A 16769-nucleotide genomic window follows, 5' to 3' on the forward strand; every position below is an offset into this window, starting at 1 on the left:
CCTTTCATAACAGAGAAAAAAATCCTCTACATATAAATAAGTATATGTATGTGCATATATATCATATGCACTGTATTTTATCAAACCAAGAGGAAAGCTGTAACGTTTCCCTGGACTTCCCTAGCATATTCATGCGGAGTGTCAACTCGGACCACATGGTGATGGTGTGGGCGGAGAGCTCATGGACGGTGCAAGGACCTCAATGCAGAGGCACTGACAGAACGTGTCCGTGGCTTCAGTATATTGCAAATTAGTGCTCTTTTCAAGTGCCCAGTTAAAATGGACTTACCTACTCTCTAGTTTAACAAAGCTAACCTGCCCCCAAAATATGTGGTTAACAAGGTTGCTCAAAGAAACTGCAGTTTGAAGAGAATACTAATCATGAAAGCACAGAGAACTTTGAACCCTTGGCAGCCACACTATGGGTAAAAACAGTGACAATCGAATCAGATCTGTCAAAACCAGAACCAAAAAATCAGCAATAATTATCGGAAGTATGAAAAGGTACAATTTATGGAAATCATGCTAAGCTCACCAAAAGAGTTTGAGAAAGGAGGAAGGTATATAAAATTCAAAACTGCTATTGGGGTCATTCAAAAATATTTATTTGTCTTCTGATGAGTCCTTTTGTTCCATATTTTTAATTTCTGACATTATCAAGGAAGGTTAAAATGCATGAGGCCAAAACAAGAAAAAAGCATCCAGAATCTACCACCTCAATATAAACATTTTTGCATTTGGTGAAGTGTCTCTTCTATCACAACCATTTCCTATAACATACCTTCAGAGGAGGAGGTTTGAACTTACAGGGGAAAAAACTTTATAATGTAATAAATTCATTGAGTAATATAAAAAACCTTTATAGAACATCATGTTCTGCCATGGGTCACTTCATAGTCTCCAGGGAGTCTAAGAAGGCATGTCAGGCACACTGCTACAGTCCTGGTTTTTGAACATTTGCCTAATCCAGTTGGGATAGGTTTTACTTCTGGCAAGGATATCCCCTGACCCCACCCCAGGTATACTGTGGGAGCCACATAGTTGAGTAAAAGGAGGCTGGTGCAACAACTCATATGTTATCTTAATTGAAATTAATTAGCCCATGTCAGCCATCAGTGATATGGTTAAGGAGTCACACTTGGAGCCCCCAGATGTCAGGGAGCAGGCCCACTCTGGTTTTCAGTAATCCTAGGAATTCCGGAAATGTCTATGGAATGTCTTTCCTCTAAGGAAGGAACCATAGCTGTAGGTTCCACAGTGCCAGCCTCTGCCCTGGCTTATGTCAGCTCTGATATATCTCTCATTACAGAAACCACCCTCAGTTTCACACTCTGAAGCTTCTCTACAAGTTTGCCCTCATCCCCACAGTGAAACTACTGGGTTTGAAATAATCTATCACACTCAAAATAGCTCCTGACTATCTGACTTGAAGGAGAAATTTTCCATAGGTTTGAGAGGATTTCCATTTCTGTCTAAGATGAAATGTGATTTCCAAGCTTTGGCACACCCCAAAGGGGAACAGTTCCTTCTAAAACCTGGGTGTTACTGCCTAAAACAGAGAGTGCAGAGCCAAATGTTCATCTCCCTCATTTGGTCTATTTATTATCTGTATCTCCTCACTTATCAGACCCTCATACAATTCCCTACTTCTGCTCTGCTGTATATGCCAGCTGTGGAAGCTACTGTCAGGGTGGAGGGGGAACTCTTATATGGTCTACGGCTGAAAAATGCAAAGCCTACAATTCAAATATCAAGCTCCAGTTAACAGGATCCAATTTTAAAATATTTCATTTACAGCAAACTCTTTATAAAAGGGGGTATTTTTTGGCATACGCTTTGCCTTGGAAATGGATTTTCCCAGAATCACGGCAGGCAAAAGACACCCTAGTGGTGCCCCAGCTGATGTCAGGGGGACAGTCCCGAGTGGCAAAGTGAGGCTAACCCACCCATTCTGGAACTGAACCAGCAATCTTGACCTCAAGCCTCAGCTGTCTCATCAAATAAAGCTAAATCTCCAAACCCTCAAGTTACTTCCCTCTCTTACGCAGTGTTTGATGTGGATCTGGAATGACAGGAGAGTAAATAAAGAGTACAACAGCCAAATGCCCACACCTGCTAACCTAATTTCCCCATGGAATATTCACTCCTCACTGGGTGAAATGGAGCCGTGGAGTGCCTGGGCCAACACTGCTGCAACCAAACTCAACTCTGTGAGTCTCACTCCCAATTACCAAGGAACTATAACCCACACCCCTCTTTCCTTTCTTTATGACCTTGGCCACCTCACCTTTATGAAGTTCACCCCATTCACGCCTCACTGCAAGCCAATATCTCTAATTTTCCACTGGCATTTTCACTGGTCTTTCAATACGTTTTAATACTGTTTGCCACCTGAAATCCTTTTGAGTGTGGAGTCAAAATAAATTATACATAAAAGGTATAAATTCACTTAATGTTATGGGATGCGTTGGAAGGATAATCGAGATCTATATTTAAAGACCTCTTTTCGTTTGTCTCAGAAACTGTGCAGAAAACACCTTTTAGAACATGACATCTTTAAGCAAGAAATTGCAGTGGCTTCCAGGAAGCCTGGATAGAGGGAAAAAAGAGAAAGGGCATAAGAGAGCAAAGGCTAGGAAGGGCTGCTCTAGGACGGCTTCTCTTATACATTCTGATTCTCATCATAAACATTTTTGGTCTCAAGATTCAAGAAGGCATCTGTTGCCAGGACAGTTGGCTGGTCCTGTATGGGATCGGGAATGAGACTGGGACTGGGGTAGTGGAGCTTTCAACATTTGAAAAATAATAGCTTTCCTTCCAAACCAGTTCCACAGAAGTTTCCACAGATATTGTTGGGAAGATCAATCCCAGACCCTCCCAGAAGCCCCAACTAGGAGGAGATGGTTGGAACACAGAGTAAAGTTTTAATAAATGGTAGATGGAATATTGGTTTTCCTTCATACCACACCCACCAGGAGCAAAGAGAAGATGGAGCTTTTTAATTTAATGCTTTGCCATCTCTGAAAAGGACAAAGCATCATAGGTGTTGAATATTCTCATACCCCAGAAACCCTACTGGCCTGGCTTTAGTTATTGCATCAAAGCAGGACATAATAAAAGGTGGATATTATGTGGGGCAGACATTATTAATAGGCATTGCAAAGGGGACATAATATAACAGAAACCTGATTCTGACCTTCCAAAATGAACCGAGGCATCAATGAGATGAACCAGCAGATGGCCTTTGCACATGCTTATTTTCTTGATAAGCAGAAAGCAAACTGAAGATACAGGTCTTCCTTCCTGTGGCTCCTGAGGCCCTGTGTGATTCCATCTAATTCCTGGTCTGTGGTCACAGCTGAGGAGACCGCCTAATTTACACCTACCTATTCATGAAGCTATGGAACCAACAGCTCTACTCCATCACCAAGGAGCCAACTTCACGGTCTTTCAGGAACTAAAGTGCCAAGTAAGAGTCCAAACACATGGACAAAGCCCTTCTCAATGGAGTAATCCAGACAGAAAGCAAGGAGAGCGGCTCAGCTTGGCAGTGGGGGTCAGACAGACCGGCAGGAATCCAACATGGTGGAGTGTGAATTTTTTTGATTTCTGAAAAGGTATCTGTGTTGCATAACCCCCTCTAATCCCTTGGGCTACTGCATAACAGTCCCTTCCCATTTCTGGGCCAGGAGGCAGCCCGCCCTCTACCTCCCACCAGCCCCTGCCCTGCTACCTCAATGGTGTACTGCTCGAAGATGCGCAGCTGCAGGAAGATGTCCAGCTTGATCTTTCGCTCGTGGAACAGCTCCTCCATCTGCACCTGGGCATCGTCCAGCTGCTGCAGCACCGACTCAATGTGGCTGATGGAGCTACTGTGGGGCGTCTTGTTGTTGGATACGGCTGAGTCCCTGTGACAGAGCGGGAGAGAGAAGGGAGGGCCTTGCCATGTTAAAAGTGAAAGATGAGCAAGGGGCCTTCCTAGCCTGAGCAAGGGGGGCATGACTCAGTTGAGTCATTCAACTGGGAGATGTTTATCAAACTCCTACTTTGAGCCTGGCACAGTCTGCTTAGTCGGTGAACCAAAGATACCCATATCCTCTTTGGGGTTCACAGCACTGTAGTTCTGAGACTAGTTGCTGTCCACTTCCTCGGACAGAAAGAATTGTAACAGGTATCAAATCAAATACCGCATGCAACAGGGCTCCACAAATATGAAATGGAGTGGTTTCATGCATATATATGGTCTAATACATAGAGTTTCAATACACACACACACACACACACACACACACCACACACACACACACAACACACACATATAACAATAAATAAAGGTAGACAAGTTAAAGACATGGGGAAAAAAATCCTTCCTAGTTTTACCTCACAGGATCATTGTTAAAATAAAATGAGATCTGGAGTTCCTGTCATGTCACATCGGTAACGAACCTGACTAGTATACATGAGGATGTGGGTTAGATTCCTGGCTTCACTCAGTGGGTTAAGGATCCAGCATTGCTGTGAGCTGTAGGTTGCCGACACAGCTCAGATCCTGCTTTGCTGTGGCTGTGGCTTAGGCTGGCAGCTGCAGCTCTGATTCGATATGGAGCCTGAGAACCTCCATGTGCCACAGGTGTGGCCTTAAAAAGCCAAAAAAAAAAAAAAAAAAGGTTTTTAATGAAAAAATAAATAAAATGAGATCTTGGCTGCCAAAATTATTTATCCACTTTATATTTCTATGTCAAAGTGATGGGCTGGTGTTATTACATAGACTTTGAGCTGTAGTTAGGAAAGCAGGGGGTCTGGAGGTTGCAAGCCAGGCTAAAGTCCCTGCTCTGACATATATGGGCTGGTGACCTTGGGAATCACCTCCCGGAGGCCCAGTTGTCTCTTGTGAAGTGGACAATATCCCTGCCCTGCTCACGTCACAGCTTGTTAAATAAGACGGCGTGTGTGAACGTGCTCTGTGACCAGAAACGTGCTGTATGAATGACTGTTAATCCTGAAGGGACACTGAAGTGTCAGGTGCTGACTGGGGCACAGGTCCAGTTGGGAGTAGCGGCTTGAGCATAAGCGGCTGGACAGCCAGCAAAGATTACAAAGAACATAGAAGAAAAGGATGAGCCAAGCAGATGGGAGGGCTGGGCTTCTGATCAGAGAGGCTATACAAAAGTAGCAAGGGGAGGTGACAAGTCACAGAGGGAGTCAAGAGGTAAACTCGGACAAGTGAGGTGGTGGTGACACCTCCAAAGAGACCACTGTAATAGGAAAACTGGAGTTTAAGTGGTTTAGATTCTACATGGCCTTGAGTGAGTAAGCTAGAGCCCTGAAACTTGAAATAAAAAGGCACATTCGTTATCTTGGGACATATTATTTTTTTATATGATTTAAGAAGTCATTAGGGAAAATCATTGGTTTTGAATGCTCTTATTGGCAGCCTTTCTGAAAACCAGGTCTTTTGGACAGTGTTTGTCTCAGAAGCAATGGTATCTGAACTCACATTTTGTTTCTAAAGGGAGCATCAGTTTGTCAAGAGCCTCTCCTTCCATCATCCAGAGAGCTTCCAACCCTTTCCTTCTCACCCTGGCCTCTTGAGCATGAAAGCCTTGCACTACACAACTCCCCCAACCATGAACAAAACAGAAGAGGTGTACTCAATGCTACACACTATGAGTTCATTGAGGACATGGCTGTTGGGAGGATATGACTGTTCTTTTTGACTGCTCCCTCAGTCTTTCTCTATCATACAGCTTTCACAGGAAGAGGAGGCTCTCTGGCTATTGTGTAAAGCACCTATGTCAGTGTCACATTCACTAAGAATCACAGAGATGATGCAAAATCCCCTTAGGTTCTTGGTGGTTGGGGCTGGAAGAGTCATGGAGGCCCAGGGAAGATGTGTGTGCTGGCTGGTGTGAGCATCCTGCCAGTGTCTACTAGGCATCATTGACTTTCTTGCTTTGACTGGTCTTGATAACAGGGAGGGGAGCCCAGGCTAGCATCAGACTAGTGGAGGAAGGAAGAGTCCTCAGGGGTTCTTGTTACATGCCTATGGTCCTCTCTGAAAGCCATGGAACTTAAACTTGTAGGACAGGCACCAGCAATCTCATTGCCTTCACCATCACTGAGTAGCCTGCAGCCCCCAGGCATGGTGCAGGGGTGGCAGTGGAGAAGAATAAATTGCATCCACAGACCGGGCCCCATGGAGAGGCCAGCCATGATGGTGAAAAGGATTTGCAGAGAAAACACAAAGCCATCATACAATTCTAGAGGTGACAAGCTCCAGAGAGTGAACCCCTTAATTATACAACTGCAGCAGTGAAGGCCCAGGGAGGTTAAGTGACTGCCTACTCTTTGGAATTTTCTTCACAAGCAAATAACAGTGGAGTTTCCTAGGTAGGCAGATAAACCTGTCATGTATTATATATTCATGAAAATGAGCTGGGGGAAGAAAGGAAAGAGGCTGTCTCATTACTATGCAAGAGGAGGACTCAGAACATCTCATGTGCAAGTTTGGAATAGAAATGATTAATCCAACAGAGAAGCACGCCAGGCCATCGTAAGGTACGTTCTCATTGTTTATTTATTTATTATTTATTTTTTTTGTCTTTTGTCTTTTTGTTGTTGTTGTTGTTGTTGTTATTGTTGCTATTTCTTGGGCCGCTCCTGCGGCATATGGAGGTTCCCAGGCTAGGGGTTGAATCGGAGCTGTAGCCACCGGCCTGCGCCAGAGCCACAGCAACGCGGGATCCGAGCCGCGTCTGCAACCTACACCACAGCTCACGGCAACGCCGGATCGTTAACCCACTGAGCAAGGGCAGGGACCGAACCCGCAACCTCATGGTTCTTAGTCGGATTCGTTAACCACTGCGCCACGAAGGGAACTCCTCATTGTTTATTTAATTGGACAACTGGTATGTGGGGGGAGGCCTTCTCCAAGTGAAGTAATTCCCTCTGGCCCCAGGATTGTCCTGGGGCTTGCTGATGAGATTATTTCTGTCCAGGGCTGGCAGAGGTCCTGGCACTCAGAGATTTGGGGATAGGAAAAAGTCCTCGCAGGCAGACATCATTAGCGCCATCAAATCCTATTTACACGGCAACTGGGCACAGGGCTGGTTGCTGAGGGCCGGCTCAAGGCCTCATGACACTTTATCTGTGAAGCTGGTGCCCTTGACAGGGACGGAAAGCTAGACACTGATGCCAATGTTAAGGAGGCGATAGTGTGGATGAATCTAAATGAATGTAAGATATGAGACAGGAGTCTAAGATTCTTTCTTAGCTATATTTGTTTAGGGCAATATGGGAGTTTTACTTTTCTGGGCAGCAAGGAATGGTGGAAAGGTCATATGTAAGTAATGGAGAGCAGGGTGGGAAAACAGTGCACACTCTCTACATTCTCAGAGGGCCAAAGGCAGCCATTTGGGGTCACATTTTATAGACTGGAGCACTGGAATTCAGAGTTAGCCTGAGAACAGGTGCCAAAGAACACTATGTTCCATAATGGCTATTTTTCCGCGTGACCAAATATGCCATCATTCTTCATGAAGATGTTATTTATTTTCTACTGAATGTTGCTACATTTTTGTTATGTTTATATGACTTACTGATGGCTGATTAACATCTTCAGTGATATGTAAATCTTTGAAACATCAGAGCTTTTCCATTTACTATTTCATTCTAAATTCAAGTTGGGTACGGCACAGGCATTTTCATGACTGACAGATGAAGAAACTGAAGCTCACACAAGACCACAAAGTTGGTTGCGGCTGAGCCAAGACCAGAACATGATGACTTATCTCGTGTCTAGTCCAAGGCATTTCCCACTGGAAAGCACTGCCCATGCTGACCTGGCCTCGCTGGGCTCCCCCAGGGAGGGAGGCGCTGACCTGAGCTGCTGGATAAGGTCTTCGCCCTCCTTGATGACATTGAGAGTGGCATCCAGAGTGGCCGTCTGCTGCTGTTGGAACTGTTTGATCAGTTCCTGGACTGCATCCACAGAGTCTGCACAGACATCCTCCAGCATCTCCTTCTGAAGGTCTTCCATCCATGTCCACAGCTGTGGAGGAGAGAGCAGAGACCACTAAGGGCACAGGGAGAGGCCAGGGCTGGGGTCAGAGCAAGAGTGTGGAAGTGAGGTCACCTAGTCTACCCTCAATCAGCATTTTGTATTTGTATTTCTGTATTTATATTCATTACCCATCTCTGCTGAGTTTACTCCACTAGTGCTGGCATTCCCTAATGACAGGAACCACCCTCAGCTTTACTTCCCTATGGTCTAGGGAACCTCGGGTTTTACAGGAGGGAGCTTACTCATCTTTGAAAGACTGGGAAGAATAGGAAACTGGCGATGGACAAATATCATTTCATCTTTCATAAAGGAGGGTTCTGCACTCCTCCTCCAGGCAGCTAGACGCTGATTCCTAGGAATGTACCATGACTTTACAAATATGAAAAAAGAATGTGATGCTCAATCAGAATCAAATGAAGATGAAGAAAATATGCGCTAGGCTAAATCATTTTGTTCTTTTCAGGACTGGTTACTTGGTTAGAACGTTGAATGCTAAAGACATGGCTTATCTTAATTTCAGTATAAGTATGAGACATTTCCCCTGTGGTATTTCAGATGACAAAATGCAGTCAGGATAGTAGTACTGGTCAGATAACTTTAAAAGAGCCGAGTATAGTGTTTTGAATGGAATAAGCATTGGAAATGATGAAGAGTTGACGTGAATTACCGAAAACTCACTTACTGACAACTCTTCCTCACGCTGAGAACAGGTTTCCAGTGGCCTGCCACACTTCCCCACTTCTAACTGCTCGCACTGAGGATTTTCATGAATAATGGAGGGAAAGATGAGTCTGATGTTCCCTCAGAAACAAGGACTCTTTACCTGACTGGCAGGAAAGATAAGCTCATGGCTTTACCAGGAGAAAAAATTGATAAAAGGAGCCAGAAAATGTGGATTGTGGCCCTTGTTTTTCCCATACCCATGGTACCTTTGAGTAAGTCACTATGCCCTTTGCTCACCAAGACTTTATGTGTAAAATTGGCTGGGGAAAGCATATAATAAAATGGTTGGTTACCTTATGGTTCTAACATTCTGTAAAATTTCCACGTTAAAAATACAGATAAATATCCACCTTAAGAATATTATTTCATCTTGAATGGATTAAGAAGATGTGGTACATATACATAATGGAATACTATTCAGCCATAAAAAGAATGAAATAATGCTATTTGCAGCAACATGGATACAACCAGAGATTCTCATACTAAGTGAAGTAAGTCAGAAAAAGACAAATACCATACGATATCACTTACATGTGGAATATAAAATGTGGCCCAAATGAACCTATCTACAAAACAGAAATGGACTCACAGACATAGAGAACAGACTTGTGGTTGCCAAGGGGGAGGGAGAGGGAACGGGATGGAATGGGAGTTTTGGGTTCTCAGATTCAAACTATTACATTCAGAATGGAAAAGCAGTGGGGTTCTACTCTATAGCACAGGGAAATGTGTCTAATCTCTTGGGATAGAATATGATGCAGGATGATATGAGAAAAAGAATGTATATTTATATGTATGACTGGGTCCCTTTGTTGTACAGCAGAAATTGGCTCAACATTGTAAATCAACTATAATTTTAAAAATTATCAAAAAATTATTGTTTAATCTTACTGGTTCTCAGTATGGAAAATCAGGTATGGCTTTTGTAACCAGGGATAGGAAAAGAGACAACAAAGAGAGACTATGGTCTTCAGATTTCAGACAAGTTATTCCTTATTCTTTAGAGAGGAAAAGCCCTAAGTGTGGCAGAAGAGGTTGAATTCACATTAATAAGACCTGGAGGTAGCAAATAAGGGGGTATAAAGAATGTTTTGTTTTTTTTTTTTTGATAGGTGAAAACCTCTCTGGGCCTCAGTTTCCTAATCTACAAAATTGGCAGAATAAGATTTACCCTGCTCACTTCAAAGATTATGAGAAATCATTCACTGATTATCAATGCCTTAAATGAACAAACAGCATTATTAGTAAGCCTATAGCACTGTGATGATAGCTATAAGGAATACAAATTATTATTATTTAGAGTCCCTGTTATTAGCAGCTTGCAACTGGATGTAATTAGTTCAGTTTATTTTCTTTACAAATATGCATTTTGTTATGAAACATAAAACAAGTTTTCCAGACCATAGAAGTTGGGATACATATTCCTATAGGTATGGGTGTATTTATTTCAAATCAGTATAAAATCAGGAAGTTCAGGATACTGGTCAGCATAACTTGAGGTTACTTTGTACTTTCTGGCTGTCATTTTGCCTAAAGAGCAAAGACATTTCCCAGGTATGCTGAAGTCCTTGAGTATGAGATAACGGGATCTTTGAAAAATTATTGTATAGAGAGGCAATTACAGTGGTTAAGAGTTTCAAACTCTACACAACACTGTAAGTCAATTATACTTCAATTTTTAAAGGAAGGAAGGAAGAAAGGAAGAAAGGAAGGAGCTTCAAATCCCATTTCCACCACATATTACCTATATAACCTTAGGTAAGTAACCTATGTTCTTTGTACTTCAGTTTTTCCTAATCAGTAGAACTAGAATAATAATTCTTACCTCACAGAGTTGTAAAGATTACTAATAAGTTGACATATATATATGTGTTATATCTATACATACATAAATGAGATATATATGTGTGTGTGTGTATATATATACTCTACATTTATATAAGTTATATGTATATACACACACACATAAATGCATATGTATATTTTGTCTGCACACACACGGAGACATCCACACAGAGATATATGTATATCACTTAGAAACAGTGCCTGGCATATAGTAAGTGCTATGTAAGTGCTAGATATTATTGTATTTAAAACATATTTTTTGATCCAAGCCACCTCCAGTTCCCAACTAGAAGACAGAGGGAAAGTGTGAAGAACTCCATTTGGATATTGATAAAAGATCAATACTGGATTTGGTCCTTCAATATGCTAGGATGAGTTTAGCCTTTCTTTTATGCTTTTGCAACTTTGTCCTGGGATATCTAAGCAAAGCCTAGAAACTGAGAAGTCTAGATATTTCTTTACTAAAAAGCAAGAAAAGAAAAGATGCAGAGAGAGAGGGAGAGAGAGATGAAAATTGTTAATAGGGCATAGGTCGTTTAAGAGGAGAAAAATAAACTCGGTGTGTCAGTGGAGGACAGGTACTGAGATGGAAGGCTGATTAGGATGAAGCTGGTGCTTATGCTGCAGGAATAAGAGAGAAAGAGGCTTATCGATGTTGTGAGGATTTTACCTTAGTTAACATAATTTTGTTCTTAGTACCATCCGCAAACTATTTTAATGACTTCATAGCTTGGAGGTCCCCTTTTATTTTCTCCTTAATTAAAACTTGAGCACCTTTGATGCAGGTCTCGGGAGAAAGTCAGCCTCACTCTTCCGAGGAAATTCATCATGACTTGTGATCCTTCTTCCACCCCGTGGTCATGCAGCTAAATTGTAGGGACAGTCAAAGACCAACCTTGAGGTGTCAGTGTTACGAGAGAAAAGACTAGAGAAAGATTAGGGATGTCTGAGAACACACACCGACTTCAGAAGGCAACATCATTTAAAAAACGTGTCCTCCTCAGAGGTACTCTCTGATTAATGTGTTGAAGTTGATTTCTCAGATTTCCAGTCATACACACGACTACTTTATAAAGAAACTCTATTCTAAGGTAGATTAAAGCCTACTGCTAAGGAAAATCAGCTAAGAGATGAACAATCAAGAATGACATTAGATGCCACTCAGCCCAGTGGTCAGTAGCCTGATAAGGAAAGGAAGGGGCCAAGAGGATAAAATGTCAAGTAAAATTTGCTAAGAATTGGACTTAGAGATAGGAAAGGGGATTATAGTACCAGAGACAAAGGCTTAGTGACATCTTTCTCTATTTTCTCTTTTGTAAAATCATAACCTAAACAACCTAGAGGGAAAGGAGTTCTTGAAGGAACTGATATTTACTGGTGATAAATTTTTTTTTTTTTTTTTTTTTTGCTTTTTAGGGCTGCACCCCGCAGCATGCGGAGGTACCCAGGCTGAATTAGAGCCACAGCCACAGCAACTCAGGAACTGAGCCGAGTCTGCAAACTATACCACAGCTCACAGCAACGCCAGATCCAGACCCTTAACCCACTGAGTGAGGCCAGGGATCAAACCTGCAACCTTATTGTTCCTAGTCGGATTTGTTTCCGTTGCGCCACAATGGGAACTCCCACTGGTGATAATTCTTGATTCTGCCCTTGTCGGACTAGTTCTATGATCATGGCAAACTACTTTACTTTAATTGCGTCATACCTAAAATAAAATGCATGTGCACAAGTGTGTGTGTGTGTGTGTGTGTGCTCGTGCGCAGGTGTGTGTTTGTGATTTCTGTAGCTTATCTCTAAAATCCGTTCCAACCCTAACATGATATGAGTTCTCTCCAGAAGCTGAGGTAAAGAAGAGGTAGTAATAAAAAGGCCTCTCTCAACTAAAAAACTGCAGTCACACCTTCGACACCAAGGCAGCCAAAGTCCAGAGAATTAAGCACTAGTTCAAGGATAATTGTGCTACAAAGTTAAGACACTTTTTACAACCTAGGTAGCTTGAGTAGAGAGCCACTGTAAATCCCGAGAAACATGCACACAGTCTTCCCCTGATATCAGAAAGTTTAAATTGCAGGCTTATGATTTTGAATAAGCACCTCTGAGGCATAGAGTGAACAAACATAAGCATCAGTGTCACTCAACTGTGAGTAAGGGTCTGTATTTCATTCCTTAGGCTGTAACTTTCCTACTATCTGAATCTCCCATAGATCTCCTCTATGTATGTGCCTATTTGACTTATCCTGGAGGAGCATGCTTAGCTAGATTCCTTTGAAAAGAATCCACATCAGAGAGCCATTTCTATTACTAATTTGCCCATTATCAGGGAGCCAATGAGACTGAGCCAAATGATCTTATACTTCAAGTTTCCACAAGCCACTGCCAGAACAAGGAGAAATCATGGAGTGAGTCAGGCAGCTTGGGAGCAGACACCACAGGCTTTTCCCTCCATCTCTCTCCCCTCTACAATCCTCTGCTTGTAGAGTCTCACACATCAGCACTGCACCTTTGCTGTCAACCGACCTACTCCCCATAAAGAGTCTTATGTTTCAGCCATTTCCAGTCCCTCCCTTCCTGATCAAACACACCTGTGCTACAACCATTCATTCAGGGTTGTGCTCTCTGCTTGACAATAATTACTTGGTCCATATTGATATACATATACTTTATGTAGTCTTTCTCTTAGAGAACACATGTAATTGTGACCAAAAAATACCTACATCCCAAAGAATGAACCGCATTTGAGAATTTCTAGAACCATGGCAAGGGTAGAATTAAGGCGACCTTTCAATGCCTTGCGTAAAGTCAGCTCTAAGACCAAAACCAGCAAGTTCAGGAAGGGCCACCCCTGGAGCCCATCCTGCTTACACAGTGGGGCGCCTGGGAAAAGGGCAACTGAAAAGGACAAGAAGGGAGGACCAAGGAAGGAAGAAACCAGGAGTTATAGAAATAATGAGACTCATGGCTGAGTGGTTAAGGAAATAGGTAATGTTACTCCAGCACTTTCTCCTACTGATTGGCTGAACCATATTTGCACAACTCTGGTAGCCACTGTGCTGATACACCTGACTGACCCTGAGAGATGTGGAAAGAAGCACCAATTTCACAGGGCAAAGTGTCCCTCTCTCATAATGCAGACATCATTTTCCTTTGGCATTGACTACCAGCTTTTATTTCTTAAGTAAACACCATACCGGTACAGCAACTGAAATAGAGGATGACGCTTTTTGTTCTCCAGGCCATCATTTCTTCTGAAGATTGATTTAGTTTTGGTTCTATAGTGGGTGGGTAAGGGGACATGTGCATATATGAGTGTCTGTGGCATTTGTGGTGTGTCCGTGTGTGTGTACCTATCTGAGCCCGACATAACATGAAATAATGATTTCACAGGGTTATAAATGAAAGGAAATGGGCTTTTAATTAAACACTCTAAGAAAGAGCCGAGGTTGATTATCTTGGCCACATTCCTTAGTTAATTTGACTCACACTATTACTACAAAAATATCTAAAAATGGATAATTTGAAAACCCAGCAACTGCAGCATTTCCATGGAAACACAGCAAAGGAGAGAAAATTCTGTCTGGACAATCTCTGCAGAGCAGATGACACTTGCTACAAATGCCTTTTTCCTGGACAAAGAAAATGAGGCCTCGGGTAAATGCACCTTCCAATATCCTCCCCAAGCCTCCAGACCAGCAAACAGTCAGCTGGTGTCTTGTCCCAAGGCAAGAAGACCATCTGAAAGTTCAGCACATTTGTATTAAGTGAGGTTCTGGATGTATCAGGAGGTTCCAGGCATGTGTTGTCACATCTCTTTACTGTGCAGCTCTTCTAAGAAGAGATGAAAAGTTTTGTTTTTGTAAAGTAACATTTATTGGGATCTTTTGTGATTTTTCAATGGAAATATCATTGAAGAAAACTTGTAAAACAAAATAAACAAAGGGAGTTCCTATAGTGGCACAGCACAAACAAATCTGACTAGTATCCATGAGAATGCAGGTTTGATCCCTGGCCCTGCTCAGTGGGTTAAGGATCTGGCGTTGCTGTGGCTGTGGTGTAGGTCACAGACATGGCTTGGATCCCGCATTGCTGTGGTGGTGGCATAGGCTAGTAGCTACAGCTCTAATTTGACCCTTAGCCAGGAAGAGTCCATATGCTGTGGGTGCAGCCCTAAAAAGCAAAACAAAACAAAAAAACAACAATGACAAAAAAACCAAGCAAAATATGCAAAGGAAATTAAATCATCCATAACATTCTTAACTTCTCTGTATATTTCTTTTCAGTCTTTATGTGTGATCAAAATAGCGGACATGATGGATATACAGTTTTTTATGCATAATACCACAAGCACTTTCTCATGCCATTGTCACCTCTGACAATGTGATTTATAATAATTGTATAATATTTCACTCTATAGATTCACTATAATTTAATGAATCACTTAACAGGGAATATTTAGATGATTTCTAATTGTTTAAGGTTATTGATAATACTGCAATGAAATGGCTAGAAGGCTTTAACCCTCAAGACTCCTTTAGCGGATATGAATTCACAAAGCAGGGCAAATAGACTCTGCAACCTGAAGAAGAAGTGAGCCTGGAGAGTATCTTCTTCTTATCTTCTGTTTTCTCTCTGATTGTAATTAGATTAAATCTTTAGCAAAACTGAGCAGAAGATTATTCTTCCATTCACTCTATTTACTGTAAGAGAGAAAAACATCCATAGAAACTCAAAATTCTCTCAGACTTGCAGACTATTAAACTTGGCTACTAATCTTGTCTTGTAAAAAGCTGGAAGTTTGCCTATAGAGTCAAGAGGAAGAACAGTTAATAGACCCAGGACCAGATAGGACCCACACTTAGTAAGGTTTGAGAGATGGCATGTCTTGAGAGAAATTAAAGTGAATAAGGAAAGACCAAAATGCAGGAGTTATGCTTCCTTAGGTCATCCAAGGATGTTCACTTCTGCCTACCTAATCATCTGTTTCTGCCTGCTACACAGGCTCTAGGAGAAAGCTCCCACAAGCAATCTGAAATACCCATCTGACCTCTGTTTGCTGCCCGTAGAGTTCAAGTCAAAGAACTGGAGTAGATGAACACTGCAACTGAATGGGCTTCCCTTGCCCCCTCTTTATCCCCTACTTCCCCCCCCCCATTTTATCTCTCTTTTTTATTTTAGGAGAAATGGCCAGCTTCTCATTGTCAAGTAAACCTGTCCAATATTTATTCAGCATCCCTATGTGTCAGACACAGAAGTAGAATCTACATCTACACATCTAAATCCACATGTGTCCTCTACTTACGAGCACTTCCAATTTAATGAGGAAGAGCCAATCAGCCCCTTGAGGTCCCAGCACCATCAGTGAGGAACACACGGTGTTCCTGGCCCATCTGGGTGGGAAGTTGGAAGGCCCAGGGGAGAATTTCAAGAGAAAATGATGTCTGAGTTGAGTCCTCAAGTTTCTTGTTAACCCTACGTTAGAGATGCTTTAAGAGTAAATTTGGGAGACAGTTTTTTGGTAGGAGAAAAACAGGTATTAGTATTATGCTACTCAATTTTGTAATCATCATCATCATCATAGTTATCACAAAATCTATATAACAGAATCTCTATTATGTATACAAAGCAGTCTCTATTAAAACAGAGACCAAGTACTTTTCTCAAAGGCACACAGCATGCCCAGTAAAGACCTAGATCTGGAAATCAGATCTCCCTGGCATCTAAGATCATGCTGTACTTAATGTGTGTGTTTATAACACAAATATATGTGCATGCACATACGCATATGCATGTACATATATATAAATATGGACATACATATACATGTCTTATTCTCTACTGTGCCTGAAAGAGACCTCTGACAGACTAGTATAGGGATGGGAAGGTATACCTGAGAGATAACTTGCGGATATAAAAACCTGCAGGATGGCCTCCATGAACAGTCCCTCCATGACGGCCACTCAAAAGGATGCTATTCTTTGCATCCTGAAGTCAGAGTCTGTGTGATCTAGGAGTTGTAAATCTCTCAGATAGAAAGAGCCTCACCATCACACACCCCATTGCATCCAGGCAGGACTTTTTCTAATTCCTCTCATATCTGGAAATCCCAAAGAAGGAGACTATGCTACTTTCTGATAGCCTT

General features: G+C 42.1%; 1 protein-coding gene across 1 annotated transcript in view; it reads right to left on the bottom strand.

Moving 5' to 3' along the window:
- Positions 1-16769, bottom strand: part of KALRN (kalirin RhoGEF kinase) — a 623278-nt gene that overhangs the window by 322847 nt on the left and 283662 nt on the right. Inside the window, 5 exon segments of the mRNA XM_021071254.1 lie at positions 2203-2216; positions 3292-3303; positions 3428-3447; positions 3731-3908; positions 7842-8050. Of these exon segments, the coding sequence (XP_020926913.1) occupies positions 2203-2216; positions 3292-3303; positions 3428-3447; positions 3731-3908; positions 7842-8050 (433 nt within the window).

This window comes from Sus scrofa, chromosome 13 (genome assembly GCF_000003025.6).
Source record: "Sus scrofa isolate TJ Tabasco breed Duroc chromosome 13, Sscrofa11.1, whole genome shotgun sequence".
In the NCBI taxonomy this organism is placed as follows: domain Eukaryota; kingdom Metazoa; phylum Chordata; class Mammalia; order Artiodactyla; family Suidae; genus Sus; species Sus scrofa.